General features: G+C 42.3%; 1 protein-coding gene, 1 long non-coding RNA gene and 3 other non-coding genes across 6 annotated transcripts; all 5 read left to right on the plus strand.

Annotated features, from left to right (window-relative positions):
* The first annotated feature begins 2,140 nt into the window (after positions 1 to 2,140).
* Positions 2,141 to 15,176, plus strand: TRNAU1AP (tRNA selenocysteine 1 associated protein 1). Of its 2 annotated transcripts, none has more exons than XM_070949641.1 (9): positions 2,141 to 2,320; positions 4,552 to 4,649; positions 5,725 to 5,824; positions 6,531 to 6,583; positions 8,608 to 8,739; positions 11,285 to 11,404; positions 12,260 to 12,422; positions 12,559 to 12,592; positions 13,538 to 15,176. In XM_070949641.1, exons 1-9 carry the CDS (start codon positions 2,294 to 2,296, stop codon positions 13,687 to 13,689), a joined length of 879 nt encoding a protein of 292 aa, XP_070805742.1. In that variant the 5' UTR covers positions 2,141 to 2,293; the 3' UTR covers positions 13,690 to 15,176. The 2 variants fall into 2 exon arrangements, with proteins under 2 accessions (XP_070805742.1, XP_070805743.1); XM_070949642.1 differs by having other exon boundaries at positions 2,142 to 2,320; positions 13,556 to 15,176.
* A 788-nt stretch (positions 15,177 to 15,964) lies between these two features.
* On the plus strand, positions 15,965 to 22,013 carry LOC139321125 (uncharacterized). The gene is made up of 5 exons (XR_011600753.1): positions 15,965 to 15,994; positions 18,283 to 18,363; positions 20,063 to 20,154; positions 21,374 to 21,459; positions 21,831 to 22,013. It is a non-coding gene; the product is annotated as an uncharacterized lncRNA (long non-coding RNA).
* Positions 17,678 to 17,819, plus strand: LOC139321515 (small nucleolar RNA SNORA16B/SNORA16A family). Its single transcript, XR_011600792.1, has one exon. It is a non-coding gene; the product is annotated as a small nucleolar RNA SNORA16B/SNORA16A family (small nucleolar RNA).
* LOC139321516 (small nucleolar RNA SNORA44) lies at positions 19,001 to 19,133 on the plus strand. The gene has a single exon (XR_011600793.1). It is a non-coding gene; the product is annotated as a small nucleolar RNA SNORA44 (small nucleolar RNA).
* On the plus strand, positions 21,573 to 21,646 carry LOC139321521 (small nucleolar RNA SNORD99). The gene has a single exon (XR_011600797.1). It is a non-coding gene; the product is annotated as a small nucleolar RNA SNORD99 (small nucleolar RNA).
* Positions 22,014 to 23,652: the final 1,639 nt, after the last annotated feature.

A 23,652-nucleotide genomic window follows, 5' to 3' on the forward strand; every position in this document is an offset into this window, starting at 1 on the left:
GCTACCACCAATAGCTTCCCAACGACCAGAACGCTCCCATAGAGAGGGGCTCCTCCGGGTGCCGTCGGCCAAACAATGTCGACTGGCGGCCCCCAGGGGGAGAGCCTTCTCTGTGGGGGCACCTACTATCTGGAACGAGCTCCCCCTGGAGATACGGAGGATCCTGGATCTGCGTACCTTCCGTCGCGCGCTCAAGACTTTCCTATTTCATCAAGCCGGCCTGACCTAAGTCTTTCCCCTTTTTAAACGGAAATTTTAAAATTGGTTTTAAATTATTGGGGTTTTAAATTTGTTCAGCCAAATTATTTAATTCGTTTTAGTCTATTTTAAATTTTGTATTTATATGTTTTATTCTATGGCTGTTCACTGCCCTGAGTCCTTCGGGAGTAGGGCGGTATACAAATTCAATAAAATAAATAAAATAAATAATGACCTATGATCCACTTAACAACTGCAGGGATTTGCTTAGGAACTCTTCCGAAAAAGAGTTGCTAAAATGGGGCGTAACTCATTTAAAAACCATGTTGCTTAGCAACAGAAAGATTGGGCTCAATTGCGGTTGTAAATCAAGGATTACCTTTATAGAGAGAGAGAGAGAAAAGGAATGTGTCAGGGTTCTGAATGTGTCTGCACATCCCTTCATGTAGCCTGGAAGAACCTACCCTATGCGATCCCATTGCGAACCAATAATAAAGGTAAGTAGAACCCACCCCTGCTCTATACAATTTCAGATAAGTGGCTGTCCAGTCTCTTCTTAAAAGCTTCCAGTGATGAAACACCCACAACTTCTGTTCCACTGGTTAATTGTTCTCACTGTTAGAAAGTTTCTCTTTAATTCCAGGTTGCTTCTCTCCTTGATCAGTTCCCATCTGTTGTTTCTTGTCCTGCCTTCAACTGATTTGGAAAAAAAGCTGACCTCCTCCTTTTGGTGGCAGCCCCTCAAATACTGGAATATACTGCTATCAGGTCTCCTCTAGTAGTCCTTCTTTTCTCTAAACTAGCCAAACTCAAATACTATAAGCATTCTTTTGTTCTTTCTGCGCCAATTCAGAAAGCTCAAACTGCCCAAGGGGCTGCTGATCCAGTTCTACAAAGGAATTATTGAGTCTATCATCTGCACCTCTATAACTGTCTGGTTTGGTTCTGCAACCCAACAAGGCAGACACAGACTTCAGAGGATAATTAGAACTGCAGAAAAAACAATTACTACCAACCTGCCTTCCATTGAGGACCTGTATACTGCATGAGTCAAAAAGAGGGCTGTGAAAATATCTACAGACCCCTGGACATAAACTGTTTCAACTCCTACCCTCAAAACACCACTATAGAGCACTGCACACCAGAACAACTAGACACAAGAACAGTTTTTTCCCAAACGCCATCACTCTGCTACACAAAGAATTCCCATAACACTGTCAAACTAGTTATTAAGTCTGCACTACTATTAATCTTCTCATCGTTCCTATCACCCATCTCCTCCCACTTATGACTGTATGACTGTAACCTTGTTGCTGGTATCCTTAAGATTTGTATTGATATTGTTTCCTGATTGCTTATTTGTTCTCTATGACTATCATTAAGTGTTGTACCTTATGATTCTTGACGAACGTATCTTTTCTTTTATGTACACTGAGAGCATATACACCAAAGACAAATTCCTTGTGTATACAATCACACTTGGCCAATAAAGAATTCTATTCTATTCTATTCTATTCTATTCTATTCTATTCTATTCTATTCTATTCTATTCTATTCTATTCTATTCTATTCTATTCTACTCTACTCTACTCTACTCTACTCTACTCTATTTACTTACCCTGGGAACCCACCATGAAGAAAAGCTTTCATGAAGTCAACCAGACTTCAGGGAATTCCCTTAACGCCTTTAACCCGGCCACCGACCGAGCCCTTTTCCCAGCTCGACGGGTCCCCCAGCCTCGAACGACGGGCCCCCAACCGAATCCTCAACGCCGGCCAAGAAGGCAGGACAGTGCCAGAACTGAACCCGTCTCCGGAGGAGAAGGACCGGGACGTTGCAGGGACTCCTCCGCGACGGCAGGGGCCGCTGTGGACAAGGGTGCCCTGTCGCCGCTCCGGCCTTCTTCCGCCTCTCGCCGAGACGCGCGGGAGGGGAAGGGGGGGGGAGGAGAAAGCTCGCGCCGAGGGAGAAAAAAAAGCGAGGCGGGGGCCGCGGAAGCGCGGTGAAGCGGCGGCGGCGGCGGCGGGGTTGAGCGGGGCAGGCTTCCCCGTCGCCCGCCCCTCGGCCCGGGCGCCCTGGAGCGGCGAGAGCAGCATGGCCGCCAGCCTGTGGATGGGAGACGTGAGTAGTAGTGGCGGCGGTGGGGGGAGGGGCTGTCGGGGGGAGGAGGGGGCGCGGCGGCGGAGGGGGGGTCTAGCTGGCTAAGCCCCCTCGTGCAGGGAGAGTTTGGGGCTGAGGGGTCGCTGCCCGGTCCTCACCTCACGGGGCGGGCGGGAGCCGAGGGGGTGTGCCGCCAGGTCGTCGAGGGGGCTTTCTGGATAGGCGAGGAGGAAACCCCCTTGAGGTGGGGGTGGGTGGGGGAGGATGAAGCTGAGGAGGGGGTCCCCGCTGCCCTCCGCAGTGGCGAAGGGCCTGGAGTTCCCCCCTCGCTGGGTGGCTGGTTCTTGAGAAGGAATTAGAAGCCCCCCCCCGAGATCCGTATGGCGCCCCTCTTGCTTGGGGGAGGGGGCTTAAAGACCCCCCCCAAAGTCCTGGCTCTGCTCCCAGACCGGGGGTGGGTGATGTGGGGGGGGAGAGGGTCGGATTTTAATGGCTCCCAGTGGCTGGGTTGCTTTGTCCTGCTTCCTGGTCTTTACTTTTGAGGGGGTTTTTTTGGGGGTGGGGGGGATGTTGTAAGGCCAGAGTCTTCTGGAAAGGGGTGAGCACAACAGCAATAGGATTTTAGACTTGTATCCATACCGCTTCACAGGGCTTTACAAGCCCCTCTTAAGGGGTTTTACAGAAAGTTCAAAACATTCTTAATCATCCTGGGCACCCCCCCCCCTTTTTTTTTTTTTTTGAACTATTACCATCTGGCAGACTGGTACAGGATCATTAAAAACAAGGACAAATAGGCTGAAAAACAGCTTCTATCCCAGGGCAATAACAATACTGAATTCTACTCGGTATAATGCAATTGTCAGCACTAGAGTAAATGCAGCTTAATAAATAGGAGTTTTCCTTCAAAGACTTTGTTTGAAATGCAATTTATTTGAGACGACCTCGAAACCTGACAGCAATATCAATTTTCTCCGCGCCCCCCCTCCCCATTTTCAATTATATAGGATGTAAAGGACGTATGTTTGTGTTTTTATTTTTATACTTAAAATGTACACTGGAGACGACATTTAATTTCCTTGTGCCATGTGCAATGACAGTAAAGTAAACTAAGTACAGAGTCGGCATATTACTAGAGGCTTTTGAGAAGAGACTGGACAGCCACTTGTCCGGAATGGTAGAGAGTCTCCTTGCTTCAGCAGAGGGTTGGAGTAGAAGACCTCCGAGGTCCTTCCAACTCTTGCTATTCTACTTTGTACTGAGATATTTATGTGTGTCTTCAAGTCAGCGTTGACTCTTGGAGAATGCTGTGCAGTTTCCTTGGCAAGGTATTTCAGAAGTGGTTTGCCATTGCCTCCTTGCTGGGGCTGAAAAAAAGCGACTGGCCCAAGGTCACCCAGCTGCCCAGTGGTCGTGTCTTCTGGTTTCTAGCCTGATACCTTAACCGCTATCTGGCTCTCTGCCATAATAAATTTAAATAGTAATAATAGACCACAGTGGTCCCAATGCAATCGGTATACTGGGTGCCATACCAAAAACTCCTGGACAACCCTTAGAAAATCTACACATTGATCAAATTTCCCTCTGTCAATTTCCATCAAATGCATAGAGTGCTATCCTATTCCTGTTTGTAGTCTCCTCCACCTGTGGCTCTCTTAACTTTTGAGTAACCTTTGTGTATCTGAAATGTTCCGTTTCAAATAGAGATGCAAAAGGGGAAGGAAAGAACGAGAGATCAACAAAGGAAGAAGGATTTTAATTCAGTAATACATGCTAAATTTTAATTTCAGTTCGTAGTACTGGTGGATTGGAACAGAGCCAGGTTACACGATTTCCTTGCTTTTAGATATTTTTTTTAGAAGACAATACACGAAGGCAGAAAAATGTATCTCTGTTGTGGATGGTTTAACTATCATTGAAATGTTTTCCTGTTTAACAAAGTAGGGGACCGTGCAGATCTCTTGGCTCTTCCATCATTCCACTATATTTGATTTGATTTGCTTGGAGCCGAGTTTTGACAGCATGGAAATGAGAAAACTACTGCAGCCTCCTTTTCCCTTTCTTCAAAGAGTTGGCAACATCATTTCAGGAAGCTTGTTCTAATAACAGGTGTATTCCTGGATCACTTTAGACAGCTTCCTGCAGGCGAGAAGAGTCAAGCAGCATCTCTTAAATGGCACTTAATTATATTATTCTTCTTGTTGCTGAATTATGTTACCCTTGTCTTATTTTTCTGTCTCTCTTTCTCTCTTTAGCTGGAGCCCTATATGGATGAGAACTTCATTTCAAGAGCTTTTGCTACTATGGGACAACTAGTCCTGAGTGTGAAGATAATTCGGAATAGATTGACAGGGTATTGATTGTTTTTTTATTTCTTGGCTGTTAATGTGTATATTCAGAATAGACTGATGGGGTTATTTGCTTGGTTTTTTTAATTTATTGGCTGTCGATGTGCATATTCAGAATAGATTGTTTGTTTTTCATGTAGTGGCTATTGATGTACATATATTTTGGTGGGAAGGCTATTTTCAACCCATTTATAGATTGTGTGACTTGGATACTGCTTTAATTCCTGTGCTAGTGGACCACAATTTAACCAGGCTTTATCGAATAAGCCACTAATATTGTAACTGCTATGTGATGCATAAACTATGGTATATTATGGTTCCTACCCCACACTAGGCTAAAATTAAACAAGCCATGTTGTGACTTTGGGGCATCTTATAAAGTGAGCTCCTGTTAATTAACCCTATCTAGTTTGCCACAGGGACAAGATGCGATGCTTATCCAGAGTCAGTCCATTAGATCAGTCTTCTTTCACTGATTGATCGCAGCTCCCTCTCCTAGTCCTTTCTAAGAATGGGAGCATCCCCAAAACTTTTCTGCCAAAATTGTTAAAAGCAATCAAGAGACAGATTGTGAATGATTCCTTTTTCAAGTGCATGTAATTTCAATCTGGTATCTTTATGAATGCCGCCTTAATTTGTCTTGAGAACATCACTCTGTAAACAGGTTGCCACTACTGGAAAAGCTGTCATCCTGGTCGCCATCTCTATGGCCTCTGTTGCAGAACATAATTTGACACGTTGTTTGAGATATGATTGCCAAGTCCTGATCTCTCACTTTGCAGTAAAGCAGAACATAAGAAGAATTATGCTGGATCAGACCAAAGGCCTATCTAGCCCAGCATTCTGTTCCCACAATGGCCAAGGGGATACCTCTGGGAAACTCATAAGCAGGACATGAGAGCAATAGCGCCCTCCTGCTAGTGTTTTCCAGCAACTGGGATTTGAGAGGCGTACTGCCTTGACACCGGAGGTAATATATAGCTATTGTGGCTAGTAAACATTGGTAGCATTATTCTCCACAACATTTTTCACTGACAGGCACAAACACAGGCAATGAATGACCTATTTCTCTCCTTCCAGGATTCCAGCAGGCTATTGCTTTGTAGAATTTGCTGATCTGGCCACAGCAGAGAAATGTTTACATAAAATCAACGGGAAGCCCCTTCCTGGTGCCACCCCTGTAAGTAAAGAAGCTCATCTGAAAAGCCACTCTGAAGTCCTAAACCTACTTGTGAAGAAGCCCCATTTAAGTCGTTGGGATTTCTAAATCATATTTTTCTCAGTCCAATCTGCCTCCCAGAGTTGTGGGGAAAAGAGAGGGAGGAAGGGGTATTTGGTATATTCCCCGCCTTGAACTATTTGAGTTATATATAAAAATAATAAAGGCAAGATATAAATATATATTTTATCCTACCTTTTATGTGTATTGGTCAACTCAAAGTGGCTTTCATGCCTAAATACGATTAAGAATCTCCTGATAAGTGGCCCAAAATCACTTAGCCAGCATTCATACCTAAGGTGGAAGTAGAACTCACAGGGTCCTAGTGATTGACTCAAAGTTACCTAGCAGGTTTTTATGCCTAAAATGAGACTAGAACTTGCAGTCTCCTGGTTTCTAGCACAGCATTTGTGCTGCACAAAATGGTATGTGGTTGGGTCCACTAAATAATCAGAATAGTAAGGGAAGGTGCTTATCCCAGCTAAAGTCTGTACAAAAATATTTCAGTATTCCATCTGCGTGAGCTTTCTGTTCTACTCACATGAGTAGATCAGAAAGAGCTAAACCAAATTACTGTGTAGCAAAACTCACGTAAAACTCTCTAATTGTTATTTCCCTTGAACTGTCATGTTTAAAATGTGTTTTGCATCTTTACTTTGTATTTCAGACAAAGCGCTTTAAATTAAATTATGCCACATATGGGAAGCAGCCTGATAATAGGTAAGCTAAACTCTAAGAGAAGTATTTCCATGTTCTTATCTTTTATGTAGGCACCAGTGTGATGTTCAGCTTATTTTTTCCTAAGAAAATCCTGAAGGGTAATTCTCATACAAGTGTCCCAAGCAGCGGCATTGTGCTAATGGATGAAAATTCCCTGGCAGTTGTACTACATGTTTTTCCAGCTCATGTTGCTAACTCTGCTGTTATCCAATGCAGTGGTTACTGTGGATGCATTTTACTCATTAACTGATAGCCTCAGCAATCACTTTCTTGGATAATGCAGCAAGCAGGATTGTAACACATTTCAAACTCTGCAAACTATTAAGCTTCAATGGCGCCACAGCCTGACTTCTAAAGAACTGGGCCCTTAGTTCATGTACGTTTTAGTCCATCGAAAAGCAATGCTATGCCAAAGCCATTTCATTTCTCTAGGAAATTGAATGGATTTTTCCAAATGGGGAAAATGCTGATGGGGGAATTCTGGAAGTCAAAGTCCACACATATTAAAGTTGCTAAGGTTGAGAAGTAGTGCCCTAGATCAGGGGTCTCCAACCTTGGCAAGTTTAAGACTTGTGGACTTCAACTCCCAGCTTCGCTGGCTGAGGAATTCTGGGAGTTGAAATCCATAAGTCTTAAACTTGCCAAGGTTGGAGACGCCCTGCCCTAGATTATATTTGGGTGGGGTTGGAATGGTGGAAACAGTAATAAACTTTGAGACTGTTTCTATTAACTGTAAAAGCATTTGGAGCCCTGTTCATGGTTTCTTCTGGTATTATTAATGACTGCCATTCAGTGAAATGCTTAGGAACACAAAGATAGCTTCCACATCTTGTTATTAAAACTATTATCATTTAATGTTCAGAGGTTAACCAAGATAGAGGACATAGTGAAACTTTCTATAATAAAACATAAGAAGGTAGGAACTTGTGGCATATCAATGAAAGATGGTTGCAGTTCTGCTTATCACAGGAGAGCAGATGGTGCAAAGCTGCTTAATACCTCATGGGGACAGTTCCAACTTACACTTACACTAAAAACTCTAAAAGGTATTCATTTGTTCGGGGGAGGTATTTGCCTTAAAAAAAATAACTTTTCAGCATGTTTTTCATCCAAACGTCTAAATAAATGTAGCCCTTTCCCCTTATATATATTTCTGAATAGGTATTTAGAGATTTCAAGAGACAGGAGAATGTAAAATAAAATTAAACAGTTGCTTAAAGCAGTGTTTCTTGACGTTGGCAACTTTAAGATGTATGGACTTTAACTCCCAGAATTCTCCAGCAAGCAAAACGCTGGCTGGGGAATTCTGGAAATTAAAGTCCACACACGTTAAATTTGTTGAGGTTGCGAAACACTGACTTAAAAGTTTTGCCTAGACTGAACACAATTACAGGTTACAACTGTCATTGGTTTTCTTGGAAAAAGAAGGAAATGAAGCTTCACGCTGTGTTTATGGCACAAATTATGAATTAAATAGGTTTTAATTCATGTTTTAGTCTTCCCTTCCCTGTAGTTCCCTGTTTTAACTACAGAAGGCACCATTTTCTCCTTCTTAACTAAACTCAGTAACTCTGGGCTTACCAGATAAAATTCTCTTTAAAAAAGGATGGTAGGAACTAACCTCCAGCGAAGCAAAACACACCAGCCTCCAGCATCACCTTTATTTCCAAGAATGTCTCCGAGCAGGTTTTGAAGGGAGGTGGCTATAATAAACCTAGACGGTGTGGTATTAAATATGATTAAATATTAAAGCTTTCTCAGTCTTTTAACTGGTTATATACCTCACAGCTGCCATTTTAGGGCTAGGATATATCGAAGCTCTGCAATCATTCTGCAAAAAATGCCACCACTGGTTTTCAATTCAATACAGGCGCATTGTGTGCACACGCACACACATACACACACACACAATTTGAATATTCCTGGCTGATCTCCTAAAAATAATTCACAGATGCTAATTTTGAGTTTTGTTGACAGCTGCCTTTGGACAATTCCTATTCTTTCTCTTATTTTTTTCCCCACAGCCCAGAATATTCCCTGTTTGTTGGGGATCTTTCCCCTGATGTAGATGACGGGATGATATATGAATTTTTTGTAAAAGTATACCCATCATGTCGGGGTGGAAAAGTGGTCGTGGATCAGACGGGCGTTTCCAAGTAAGTTTCTCCAAAATGTGTTTTTGCTTTATTTGCTCCTGTTTTGCAAGGGATGAAGCAAAGCTGTCCTGGTGTGAAGATGCTCCTTCTTTCTATGTGTCGGTTAAGAGAAATCTGAAAAGATTTAGCTGCACTGAATTTACAGCGGTGCTGGAATTCTACACTGTTCTGTAGTTGATATTAAGATGCTAATTCAGGGGATGGAGGTAAAATAGATGTGTACAAGTGTTGATGCCTCTGTAGTTTATCTGTCCAGTGTAAACTATTATCTTTTAATTTTTATATTCTTTATTATGGAAGATGTCTCTCTGAACTGTGTGTGATGAGGGCTTATTCATTGCAGTGGCCCAGCAGAGTTAAAGTAACCTGCCAGCATCCATTCCAATGTGCAAACTATTTTTATTCAGAACATTTGCAGCTAGCTTAAGTGAGTGGTGTAGTGGCCTAGAGGTGGAACTCTCATCTCACAATCAGGAGGCTGTGAGTTCAATCCTACGTAGAGGCAGATATTTCTCTCTCTGGGCACTTTGAGTATATTCAATGCTGAATGTAACTCCGCATTGGTGACAGGAAGGGCATCCGGCCAATAAGCACTCAGCTCCATTCAGTTGCCCAGACTCTACCCCGCAAGGGATTATGGGGTTGTTAAAAAAAATGATGATTTGCAGCTAGCTTAAGTCCCACATATGTTCTTTCGTGTATCTGTTCTTAGTATAGGTAGTCCTTGACTTAACAACCATTTGTTTAATGATCAAGGTTACAACCACACTGAAAAAAAAGTGACTTATAACCAGTACTTAACTGATGACTGTTGCAGCATCCCCACAGTCATGTGATCAAATTTTGGGTGCTTGGCAACTAGTATGTATTTACAATGGTTGCAGCATCCTGTGGTCCTGGGATTGTCATTTGCAACCTTCCTAGGGAATTTCTGACATGCAAAGTCAATGGAGGAAGCCAGAGTTGCTTAATGACCACATGATTCACTTAACAACTGTAGTGATTTCACTTAACGACCATGGCAAAAAGGTTGGAAAACGGACATGATTCATTTAACAACTGTCTTATTTATCAGTGGAAGTTTTGGGCTCAATTGTGGTTGTAAGCCAAGGACTACCTGTATAGCATAGTTTTTACAACATTTCCATGGAGTAAAGGCCTATGTTTACGTAAAGGAAACGAATGCCGAATGGAGCAGAGATCCTGGTTCCCCCATCTTTGGTTTAGACCCGGGGGGAGGGGGCTCGGTGTGTGTGGAGGTGGCCCTTTTTATGACTTGTGGACTTCAACTCCCAGAATTCCTGAGCCAGCCATGCTTCTCTGGTTTGGACTAACAGAACGCTTGCATGCCCATTTCTCATAAAGGGAATCTCGTCAGCCTTTATAAAAGGAAGTTAAGCCTTCTAGAAGACAGTAATCCTGAAAATTTGTAGTGATGAAAACCTACTGTTCTTGTAGGTCAAGACTAGATGAGAAAATTACATTCCAAAAAGTACTAGGAAAAGCCAAGACAAAACTACATTTTAAATGTCATTGAATTTTAATGTAACCAATGTGATCCCCCTCTCTGTTATATCAGGTATAAGTTGAAAACATGTTTTGAAGATCTCTGGGGACCTTGCCCCTGGCCTCATGGGATCATATATTCCCCTTTATACTCTTAATGACTTAAGCCTACTAAATTAAGCACCACAATTTTTTATTTTTTTGAGGAGGTTCAGTAAAATGAGGTGGCAAACGAGTCAACAGCACTTCAGAAAGTTCTGCTAGTGTTCTGACCTAGGCTTCCTGAGACAGTAAAAAGCACACGGATTAGTCCCAAAAACCCTCTTTTATTTCAATGGCTGTGAATTATTGTTCATTCATAGCCCCTAATGGATCACAAAGAGTTGGTAAAGAGTCCGACAGAAGTCTGCCGCAGTCCTTCGTGATAAGGCTGATAAGCACCCACCTTTATCTCCCTTGACACGCTGCCAAAGACCTAATTGGCAATTAGCTTTGCAAGGCCACACGGAGTACAGAGTCAAAACGGAGCTTCAGAATTTAAACCGACCAGCATGAACAAAGTTGCTTCCTGCAAAGACTCACATGCCTTTGCTCCTCCTTTATGTCTTATGGGAGGGGCCAATCATCTCCCAAGCCCTACTCCCGTCGTCCCTTTTGTTTTAACTGTTCTTGCCTTCTGGCAGCGCTGCACATGCACGGACTGGGAACAGGCTCCCCCTGGTTCCTCTGCCTTGCTGATGTCCGACTCTGGAGGCTCCAGAGGCAGCACATAACTCCCAGATGGTCCTGGCCCCCTCTCTGCCTCTGACGCAGAGCCCTCGTCCGAGCCTTCCCCAGACTCCAGGACTGGCCCATGTTCTTCCTCAGCCTCCTCACTGTCCAATTCTGTTGCCAGCTCCACAGGCCGCCGGCGGACCACAACAGCTAGGACTTCTTAGAAGGTGCAAATTTACCATGACCTACATGATTGACAATCTCCATAGACATCGTGCAAACTGACCTCTTTTACCTTCCTGTTGCTTATTCTGTGTTTTTACAGAGGCTATGGTTTTGTGAAATTCTCAGATGAACTGGAGCAAAAAAGAGCACTGATAGAGTGCCAGGGTGCTGTCGGCCTTGGTTCTAAGCCGATACGTTTGAGTGTTGCCATACCAAAAGCGTAAGTATAGATGGAAGGTGTGCTTAATTCAGCAGTTCCACTTGTTTGGGCCATACACTGGGATTGTGCCCTTATATTGAAAGCCACATAATGGCTTCCTAAAAGGCGATCTAAAAAGATTCAGATTTAAGGGTGGATTCCTTGGAGACCCACCCTATAAGTTGACTAAAAGCCTTAGTAGAAATTCAGGTAATTTGTGGGCCTCCAGGTGTTACCAAACTCCCCAAGCAATGCCAGCCAACCTGGTCTAATGCTGAAGATGCTGCGAGCTATAATTCGGCTCATGTGGAGTGTCACAGCTTCCCTGTTCCTAAGATAATGAGACGCAGTGAATAAAGCGGCCACAAACACTACTCAGCAGAATGAAGTTATGATTTACTAGACAATCTGTGTAGAATTGTACAATTCAGTTTCCTTACCTAAACAAATAAACAGAACGACCACAGGTGGACAAAAAAGCAGTGGGAGCAAGTTCTGACTTCCTACCAGCTTCCCCATTGACTTTGCTTGTGAGAAGCTGGTAAGGAGCGCAACTTTACCAACACAACTGGTCTGAAGATCCTTGAAATTTCATTTCCTTTGGAGTCCTGAGCCCCGGATTTTGGATACAAACTTTACGTTAGCCCATTTGAGATATCTTGATTCAAAAATTGCCTTACGATGCACCGTTTTACCCAATTGAAGGTTACAAGCACAGAGACTTTTAGTAGTATATACAGTATATCTGATGGCCTTGGAATGAAATGAGTGTAATTTTAGGATTTTTGTCATAGATTAAATTTTGTTCAGAAATGTTACAGAATTCTCAGAGTCATTGACTCTCTCTTCATTTCCCACTCTTGTTTCTTTTCCAAGTAATCGGCTGAAGATGGTAGAGTACAATCAGATGTACAACTATAACTATAACCAGTACTATCAACAGTATCAGAACTACTATGCCCATTGGGGGTATGATCAAAACACCGGCAGTTACAGCTACAGCTACCCACAATATGGCTACACACAGAATACCATGCAGGTGAGAGTAAAGATTTATAGGCATTATCAAAACGGTGCAGTCCTTATGCTATGTAAGTCCTGTAAAGCTGTGTGTTCAATGCTTCTAAATAAACCATTTTTGATTCCTTTATAATTTGTAATTCTCACTATTGCAGACATATGAAGAAGTGGGTGAAGATGCATTAGAAGGTAAGGTTGCTTATTGTAATTCCTCGTTAGAAGTAGAAATTATGTTTCCTTTTCTAATTTGGCAATTCAAACCAAATCAGTTCTAGGCCAGCAGAAAGCTTTTGGAAAGATTGAAATATTGAATACTCTAGATATATTATAATTAAATATATTTGCTAATCCAAGCAAGTATTTGCATTTACAAATATAGAGCTGGTAGTGGGAAGAAAACCCCAGTTTCTTTACATTTAATTTGGTCAAAAGTGTGTTTTTGATATGCTATGTCATCCCGGCATGGTGACGAAGTGATTAGAATGCAATATTGCAGGTTAACTCTGCCTGCTGCCAGGAGTTCGATCCTGAATTGCTCAAGGTTGACTCGGCCTTCCATCCTTCTGAGGTCGGCAAAACGAGGACGCAGATTGTTGGGGGAAATATGCTGATTCTGTAAACCATTTAGAGAGGGCTGTAAAGCACTATGAAGCGGTATATAAGTCTAAGTGCTATTGCTATATGTATGTAACTCTCCTAAAGACTATATTCCAAAAGTTTGAGAAACAGAGTTTTATAGATTTTTGTTCTCTCACAAAAGGATTAAAAAGCTCTCCATCGTTTTCTAAGTTAAAGTGCTTGAGATGAATGCATGGAGAACTGCCCAGTTTTGACAATTGTATCTTTATTTCACCAGTTGCTGTATGATCAGGCATTTTATTTACACAAACAGTCTCTTTGTTCAGTGAAATCTTTCTTAACCCTCCATTTTTGATTTCATCCCAGTTTGGAGAAAACATTGAACCAATGTTTGGGGTTCCGGTTTAATTGTGGATTGTTCAAAGAGGTTTGCCTGTGTAGGTAAAATTCTGGTTGATATTGGAGCTTATTAAATCAAGATACAATGATCCAAACCACAAAGAATTTCTGCATTTCAGCACTCACACAAATGTCTTCCAAAATTCACTCATGTAGGCTTCCTTCCATTGGCAGATCCGATGCCCCAGACGGATGTGAGTGAAGCCAACAAGCAGTTTATGGAGCAGAGCGAAGAACTCTACGATGCCTTGATAGAATGCCATTGGCAGCCTTTGGACAGTGTCTCTTCAGAGCTCCAAGCTGCATAATTGCCATGTTGCTGAGAATGCTCCCTCCGAGCCGTGTGCCAGTGGGCCTTGGATTCCTGCCAAAAGCGCATGGAAGTTGCAGCTGCAAACGGACTCGTCCCTCTCTCTCCACCAGATCCTCAAGTCAAGGATGCAGAGGACAGCTTTGGGTTCTTCCTGGACTCGTCGAGCAGCAGAGTGTAGCAGAGGAGGATTGTGGTCACTTCTATTTGAGATGAAATTAGAACTTGGGGACTTAGTTTTATTTCTTCTCCCTTCCCCTCTACCCCACCCCACCCCCATTGATCCTAAGGCAAGTCTTGTTTATCCTAGCCAAGAAGTTCTAATTTATGAACTAAATAAAAGATGGGAAATCTTAATTCCAACTACAATAAAAAAAAAGTATCTTTTACACAGTAAGGTGGGGGTATCTGGTGTTCTCCGTAGGGTAAATGGGATCAAGAGTCAGAAGCAGGCCCATCGAACAGTTCCAGGAGCCCTTTCTTTTTCTTTGCTGAAATAAATCTCCATAGAAATGATTTTGAAGCAAAACCGCACTATGAAGAAGGAAAAAAAAAAACCTTTAGGGAGCAGGCAGAGTAACTTGGGCAAACTTTTTGCAGTTTCTGAAAGGGGATACAAATTCTACATTTTGAAGCATGTACAGGCGACTTCTGTTAAAACAGCCAGATATTCTGTTTTAATATGAAGAAGTCTAAGGCGATCAGAAAAATTTTAATTGCCTACTCCATAGCTGGATAATATCTTTATTGGGAGCCACCGAAAGGATGCAGCAGCGTTTCCTAGGACTTCTAGGACTGCTAGTAACAGTAGGAAAAGAAAAGAAAAAAGAGAAATATAATTCCCTCTCAAACGAGGTTCGGTATTTCACTCATGAGCTGCACAATTTGAAGGCAGTCTGAACATATGAAGATAATGCAGTAATGATTGACAGATGTTCCTAGTGTCTGATTACAGGTGAATTGGATTGAGATGGGCAACCATAATGAATAAATAAATAATCTTGCATTCAAAGAATAGAAGTTGCTTCCTTCAGTTTTGAATACGCAGACACTGTCCTTTATATTATAAGGTGCAGAGAAGGGTGGAGATTTTGAAGCTTTGAGCAATGCTGGGCCAGTTTTATAAATTGGCATTTTTAGCATCTCTAGGTAGGTCTAGAGGCCATGTCAGTCTGAGATGTCTTGCTTGTTGCTGTACAAGTTGTATTGTTAATAGGACGATTCCCACGACTACACTGCGTTTATTGTAGTGATGATTAAAGGAAAATGGCTAAAAGCAAACGGGTGTTAACGTCTCCAGTGGATGTCCACCTAGTTAAATTTCTGCAGGAAAAGGAAAATGCGTGCATTTATAGCAGGGCTTATTTCCAATTTAGAAATGAAGAGAAATTTATGCAAGTCACTAAGTCTTACAGGGTAAGAATAACCTGTAAAAAAATGTATACCTTGAAATGGAATAACCAAGTAAACAGATATTGAATTGTATGATTTTTTTTCCATCAGGTAATGTATCTGAAAATCAAAGTACATAACCTTTCACTGAATTATGGATAGGTTGTAGCTCAAACATGCAATCCACAGGCAGAACACTTGAGATTTGATTCACAAGGACAATGGGATGGGTAGATGGAACATGGAAAAAGTTGTTTTTTAAAAAAAAAAAAATCTGCACTTTAGTTACAAATTCTGGTTTTCATGAACACAAAATAGCAACTTTAGGCAACATATGAAGTTTAATATTTCCTCTAGTTAGAGATAATCCAAACACCCACATCTGTGTCTATGCTAAGGAATACATGTTTTGAATAGGCCCCTAGCATGTATAGGATACCAGGAATCCATTGAATTGGCAGTGTAGGAAATCTGTACCTGATTTTTAGCAAAGGGTGGCTGAAATATGTTGCTAAAAGTTTAATTTTTCCATTTGCAAAAAAAAAAAAAGCAACAAACTCGATTTTCCAAGCAATTTGGTCAAATAATTTTAGGAGCTCTTTTGTTTGTACCTTCTAGTTGGGACAAACTGGATTAATCTCAATGTTAATAATCGATTGTTCAAAATAAGCCTTTCCGTTTCTCCTTTGTTCATTCGTTTGATACAATAAAATCTTTTCATAAGAACTCAGAAAGTGTGCACTCTGCTGACCTGCCATCGATTGGGATAAAAACTACATTTCCCAGGAGCCCTTTCAGGACTCTTTTTTTTTTTAAAAAAAGGAGCCAATCGAATTAGACGTTCACGGGGGATATAAAAGGCGACGTCCGCGTATCCAACGTTCTTTCCGTGCTCGGAAGCCGAGAAGCAGGTTAGTGGGGTTCCGATTTTCGTAGCGGGGCGAAGCTTCTCCATCCGTCGCCATCCTCCTATTTAATTCGAAGCGATTCCTGTTTAGACGCTTGATAATCAAAGTAAGAGAGCCCTCCTCCAGTCTCGGGAAGAAAGTTCCGAGTCTGGGCGCTTTCTTGCAATTTCTCTCCCACGCGAGATTCCCTAATTGGGTGGGTGGGCGGATGGGAAACGGGCCTTCTTTCCCGTGGTCAATGTTGCTTAGGCGGTGGGAGGTTTAATAGGGGAGAGGTCTCCTCGCATGTCATCCAGACGCCCCCCCTCCCCCTTTCATCGCACAATCTGCGGGAGCCCATTTAGATTGGCAGAAAGAATCCTGCCACTAACAGTTGGAAGGAAGGGACCTTGGAGGTCTTCTAGTCCAACCCCAACCCCCCCCCCCCGCCCAAGCAGGAGATTCTAATAGAAAAAGTCTTCAAAAGAGTTTTTTTTTTAATTAGGCTTGCAGAGCCCCTTAGAAAACCTTCCGTTTTCTAAAGTCGTTATGGATGTGGTTTAAGTAGTGCAATTCAAAGATTTTTTTGCAATTTCCCGGGAATTTATATCAGGTTGCTTTACTTAGCTTTGGGCATTGATACGTATATCTCCCATTAACGGGAGTCCATGTTGGCTGGGGAATTCTGGGAATTGAAGTCCACACACCTTAAAAATTGCCAAAGTTAAGAAACATTGTGCTAGGGTGGCTGAGTCTCTCTCCTGGGCCTTGAGGTTCAAATTCAGTGAATGTGTTGGATTGCAATTCCCACTTTTCGACGTTGCTGGGCCCGGCGCTTTTCAGCATGCAGACTTGACTTATACATTTTTCAAGTTCTTTCTATTCTAAATCATGTTTTTCAAGCTTGGAAACTTTAAAATTACTTCAACTTCCAAAATTCCCCATCCAACACTGTTTTCATTCATGTATAAAACAATTAAATAAATTTAATAAATAAATAAATAAGACAAAGAGCAGTAATGGGGATACCTAACCAGCAGTGCCTGTTTAGAATAAACCCTGCTCTCTTTTTAAACGAGGACATTTTTTAATTATTATTTATTTATTTAAATTTAATTTAGCTGCCCACTCAGCTGGTCTCTTGGAAGCTTATAGTATTGATGTAGTTACATTAGCCACTGTGTATCGTAGTTGATTTTGCAGTGAATAGATGTGGATGAAAAGCTCTTCAGAGCTGCTGCAGTCGCAGTATGATGCTGGAATGTATAACAGTTGGGTGCAAAAAATGTTCAATCATTCTGTAATATGATTACATGTGAGTGACTTTGGGGGGGGGGGAAGGGGGAAGAGATGCTGTCTAGGAAACAATCAGATGAGAGGCAGGAGCTCCCCTGGCTTACCCATCAGAGAAAGAAATTTAGGAAGGACCAAATCCTAAGGCAGAGGTTTCCAAACTTGGCAACTTTAAGATTTGTGGACTTCAAGTCCCAGAATTCTGAATTTTGAAATTCAGTTGAAATCCACAAGTCTTAAAGTTGCCAAGTTTGGAGACCCCTGTCCTAAGGGATCAGGTTGGTAAAAGTGGTGGGCAATTTGTATTTTCGGACTTGCAAGGTTCTGTTAAGGTAGCCTTAAAATAAGGTAAATTTAACTCCTCCTGTGTTTCCTTGTCTGGCTTACCTGGCAAGGCTGACAGGTTATTTTTTTCCATGGCCCTATCGAAGCTGCGTCTGTCTTACCTGTGACTGATGTAGTCAAAAAGGTGCCAAAAGTAATATTTTTCTTCGACGGTCGCTGTTTGGTTTGTTCTCCCATAACTCTTCAGCAACATTTTGGGGAAAATACATATTTTTCATATTCAGTGATGGGCATTTTGTAGCTTGAATGCAGAGCAGCATAGACAAATCAGTTCAGGGTTTATCTGTGACTAGACCCGTATTTCTGTTTACCTGTAACTCGACCAGTCACAGATAAATTGGGTATGTCTAGTTAATGAAAAGGACGGGGGTATCATGATAGCAATATTCCAATATTTGGGGGGCTGCCACAAAGAAGAGGGGATCAACTTATTTTCCAAAGCAACAGAAGAAACAGTGGATGGAGACTAATCAAGGACAGTAGCAACCTGGAATTAAGGAGAATCCTAACAGAACAATTAACCAATGGAACGGCTTGCCTTCAGAAGTTGTGGGTGCTTCATCACTGGAGGTTTTTAAGAAAAAAACTGGGCAGCCCCCAAGGAAACTTGTGCCTAATTTTGGTGTCCTGTAGTAGCTTGGCTTTCAGTCTAATTCTCTTTTTCTTCCCATCAGCCTTCAGCGCGAAAGAAGATGAGGTGGATTACTGCTTTGGAGCTGGATATGGTGGTTCATAAACGCCTGTCCCAACTTGACGTAAGGACACTTGCAAATTATTCTCAGCAAAGGTTTATAAAAGATGTAAATCTGGACCAGTGTTTCCCAATCTTGCCATTTTTAGATGTACGGACTCTGACTTCAATTCCCCCCAGAATCCCCCACAGCCAGACAGTATGAATTCTGGGAATTGAACTCCACCCATCTTTAAATGGCCTAGAGTGAAAAACACTGGTCTATATGCTTCTTAGTTAATTTGGGAGATCTCAAAGCGGTGGAGTGGTGATGTTCATTTCTTTTAATGTTAAATGCAGAGTTGAATAAAAAGTCACTCTGTGTTTTATTTATTAGGTTCATAGCCTGCCTTTATTCTGTGCAATTCCAGACGTAAGAAATCTTTTCTTTCCCTCACAACATCAACCTTGTGAGGCAGGTTGGACCCAAAGTCATCTATTTGGCTCTCATGCCTAAAGAATGACGAGAATTCACTGTCTTCTGGTTTTCAGCCCAGCACCTTAGCTACTGCACCAGAATAGCTAGGTCCCACCCCAGTAAAATCACTTGCTTTACAGTATTCATAAGAGCGATGTGATTTGCGTAAATTCATTCATCGTTTTAGCAAGTCGCCAAGTTTGAGGATCCCCCGAGTTCCTTGTGTCAAGTCAAGAAAATGGGTTGGCATGTTAAACCAAGAGTTGTGGCTTAGCCGGTGGCCACAAGATCTCCAACAACATGCAAGAGTGAGATGGGAAGGACTTTGACTTCCCAGCCATTGGTAGCTGAGGATGTCACTCGACCTTCCTACATTCTCAAGCGTTAACCTATCTTATCCTACAGGGTTGAACACCTCTTTATTCTGCATGTTCTTATAGAGCAGTGTTAAAAACAGCGCAGACTTAGAATCATAGGGCTGGAATCTAGGCCAGGGGGTCTCCAACCTTGGCCACTTCAAGCCTGGCGGACTTAACCAGCAAAGCTGGCTGGGGAATTCTGGGAGTTGGAAGTCCGCCAGGCTTAAAGTGGCCAAGGTTGGAGACCCCTGTTCTAATCCATCCCCTGTCGAAAGCAGGAGGACTTAAAGCTGTTGAGTTGAGAAAAACAGCTGCACAGTTTGGAGTTCTTTTGCTGTCTCTCTAGGTATAAACTAGAGGCAGTTCCCATGGGACATATTTTCTTCAATTACTTCTTTCTTTTTGTTGCCATGAATTTTTAAGGGCTTGTTTTAAGCTGAGGTGTTTTTTTAAAAAAAAAGATCTTGAGAGCCATCTTGCTCAGTGTTCACGTCAACATTTTTATTGAATTATAAAGTATTATAAAATACAAAATAGAAAAGCAGTGGGGGACGGGAGAAGGAAAAGAGAAGTGAGAGAAAGATGGTGGAGGGGAAAGAAAGAGAAGCATTGACTTCCGAATCACTCTGTTACAGTAAAATAAAGTATTAACATCAAATCACAACTTTTTGCTTTTCTCATAATAATATGAAGAAGCCGTTTCTAGAAAGATCTATCAGTCTACTTGGTAAAACCCAAAGTCAAGAGTTTCATTCTTCTCCACATCAAGCATGAAGTTCAGAAGCGGTTTCCTTGTGGAACTTGCTCAGTGTTCATAAGTCATCTTGAATAATTTTCATTCAGATACTTATTTTTCCAAGTAATATTTTCACGGAATAGTAACTGCCTAGAAATGTAGGCACTAACGCTAGTTTTTCATTCAGATGTTGGGTATTTTTATGTTTCAGGTACAGTCTGGAAGTGCTGGATGATTGGAGAAGATGCCTGTTATCCTCATTTCCCTCGTAAAATATTGAGGCTAGCAGCTGAAGCCTGCAAGGTGCACTCCCTGTTTATACTTTTTCATGGAGATGGGTGGTTGTTTCTGTACGAGACAGAGCGAAGGTGGGATGAAAAGAATTAGCAGCAGTCCAGACCCTCCCTATCCCTTTCCCATCAGATCCAATTACTGATCTCATGGTCAAAAAGGAGGCAAATTAAAAACAAACTGGTCCTAACATCTTTGCTGGGATAAATCCAGCATTGAACTGGGCTGACTTGAGACAGATGGTCATACATTCCATAATTGTTCTTCAAGCAGAAATGTGTGCTTGCTTTGGCCAAATTGGGTGAGTCCATCGGGACTTTGCCATTCTGGCAGGAGGGGAGAGGTTTGGGGCTACACTTGCATGGGGTTTTCCTTTGTTCCTTTCTCTGCTTTGATGTACTTTTGGGGAAGTTGGGAGAGGGGAAGAATGTGCCTTGGGCCATCTGTTTTATCTCAACACTTGGAGGAGTGAGAAATGCCTTGAGATTGGCTCCAGATTGGGAATTTCAGATTGCCTACACTCTTTCTAGGGGACACGGTGGCTCAGTGGCTAAGACGCTGAGCTTGTCAATCGAAAGGTCGGCAGTTCAGCGGTTCGAATCCCTAGTGCCACGTAACGGTGAACTCCCGTCACTTGTCCCAGCTTCTGCCAACCTAGCAGTTTGAAAGCATGTAAAAAATGCAAGTAGAAAAATAGGGACCACCTTTGGTGGGAAGGTAACGCCTTTGGCATTTAGTCATGCTGGCCACATGACCACAGAAATCTCTTCGGACAGCGCTGGCTCTTCGGCTTTGAAACGGAGATGAGCACTGCCCTCTAGAGTCGGGAACAACTAGCACAGGGGTCTGCAACCTTAAACACTCAAAAGAGCCATTTGGCCCTATTTCCCACAGAAAAGAAAACACCGGGAGCCACAAAACCCTTCCTGTGCTTGACTATTTCTTGAGCGGCCACAAAGCTAGCATATGTAGTTGAATTAAACGTTTTGTTCTTTTCTGAAACTTTTCTTTTCTTGGATGTATCCATGGTTGGCCTACTGGGGGTTGAAAAGCTCAATAAATCGTGTGCTGGCGGGTGTCGCACATTTAAGATGTTTAAGACTGCCTTCCTACATGTCTCATTTTAACATCCTGTTTATTAGCATGCACTGTATTTAATTTTACTACCATTTTGTGGAAACTAGTTGTAAAACACTATATTTGACCAGCAGCTCTCACATTCTTTCTACAGGAGGGCAGGACAATGCAGTGACCTTCCATTTTTCTTCCGGGAGAAGGCCATCTGGTGGAGTGGACAGCTCGGCAAATGACAGCAATGTAAATATGAGTGCTTCCTGCTGATCATAGACCTGTATGACATTGTGCAATATCCAGTAGCCACCTTTTAAATAACTCTGAACCTGCAGCATATGAGAGCCACGCCACCTCTGCCTTGTCTATGATGAAACATTTTTCTAATGGTGACGGCTGGATGAATCCTGCGGATATGGGGCTGAGATGAGGCTGGAGTGTTGGTGGCATTCAAAGTTTTTGATCTCTTTTGCTCTCTCTAACCTAGTATTCCGAAGTGCAGAGAGGGGATACTGGTGGGATAGTGTAGAAGGGGTTTGGGAGGGCAATGGGGGGGAAACCCCATTGCCCCCATTTTTTAATTGGGGTAATTAAAAAATACGTATATTTTTTTGTAGGTTCTTCAGAGATTTCCTTGGAATTTGCTACAGGCATGTTGAAAAAGCCAAGGGCTTGCTGTGGAGATTTTGGGACGGGTGGGGGGACGACTCCAGCAAAATTTTCTGAAATTTCTTAAAAAGCTGTCTGATAATAGTTATGTCTTTCTGCAATTGTATGGAATTAAAAGGATTGTGTCTTTTTTCCAATGTCGTGCATTCTTCTTGTTCTTTATATACACACAGTCCTTGACATAAATGTATCCCAGCAGTCTTAATCACCACTGATTTATACACTAACCTGGGTTAATCCTGGCAGCCAAACCTTTTATATAAAAAAGATGTGGAGACTCTAGAAAGAGTGCAGAGAAGAGTAACAAAGACATACGAAGAACAGTTGCAGGAACTGGGTATGTCCAGTTTAATGAGAAGGACGACTAGGGGAGACATGATGGCAGTCTTCCAATATCTCAGGGGCTGCCACAAAGAAGAAATTTTGAGCTCAATTGTCGTATGTCAAGGATTACCTATAAGCTATGTGTCTAGACTAGTCTGCGTGCAGACTAGAAATCCTTTGCAAGTTGATACTGCGGTTGGTTAGACATGCATAGGAGGTGTACAAGCTATAAGCCACCACTGACAACCACAGCGGCAGGATGGATGCAAGGGTCAACTGTCACGCGAGCGCCAGCATTTTTCTCCATGCCTTGTGATTCTGAAGCATCAAAAAACATGTGCATGCATACAGAAACACGATAGTTTAGGCTTTACATGCACAGTTGACCCTTAAATCACCTGGATTAAGAAAAAAACTACAAGGCTACAACAGGAGGACTGATAAAATGTAATTGTTTGGTCAGTTCCATTTTTAGGACTGCTGTGTCTTTCACAATTGTGTCAGAAGTTCAGCACACCTAGGTTACAAAGGAAACAAGGTTTTTTTGTGGGGGGGGTTTATTCAAAATCGTTTAAAATATCTGTACTCCCCATGCATTAAAGTGAAGGAAGATAAGAGTGCTTGTTAGAACGTAACCTAGCTAAAATTTCTGTTGTTTTCTAGAAGTATTGACAAGTATGGGAATTACAGTCTTAACCTAGTTTGAAGATCTTAAGACGGGGAAATTTGGTGTGGGTTACAGACTTGGGGTGTTGGGCAGTGGTGAAATCCAAATTTTCTTAACTACCAGTTCTGTGGGTGTGGCTTGGTGAGTGTGGCAGGGGAAGGATACTGCAAAATCTCCATTCCCACCCCTCTCGGGGGCTAGCCAGAGGTGGCATTTGCCATTTCTCTGAACTGCTCAAAATTTCCACTATTGGTTTCCAGAACTTGCTGGATTTCACCCCTGGGTATGGGCTAGGGAGATCCAAGATCAATCTTCCACTTGGTTAAGAATTGGCTTTGTGGTAGCTTTGTGAGATGAGGAATAGACAGGGACTTTGGTCTTCCAGACTCTTTGTGGGTCTCTGAATAATCATGATTAGTCAAAATTAGTAATGCAGTTCCCTGCCATGAAAGCATGGGAAAGTCTTAAATGTAGTCCAAAAGCAAAGAATGGGATAAAAATTTAAAAATACACCCACTTTGCTGATGAAGTTTCAACCACTCCAGACATCGGAAGAGGTAGCTATCTATAATGGCTGTTACAATGGAATGTTAAGGTGGTGTTGGATGTTCTGTGCAAACTTAATTTTCCAATTGAATTGCTTTATCAATATTTTGTTAGAGGGAAGGTCTACCTTTCAGATGGGATGCGGTGGCTCAGAGGCTAAGATGCTGAGCTTGTCGATCAAAAGTTCGGCAGTTCAGCGATTTGAATCCCTAGTGCCGCGTAATGGGGTGAGC

The sequence above is a fragment of the Pituophis catenifer genome, unplaced genomic scaffold (assembly GCF_029215685.1).
Source record: "Pituophis catenifer annectens isolate HBS135680 unplaced genomic scaffold, rPitCat1.0.hap2 SCAF_9, whole genome shotgun sequence".
Lineage (NCBI taxonomy): Eukaryota > Metazoa > Chordata > Lepidosauria > Squamata > Colubridae > Pituophis > Pituophis catenifer.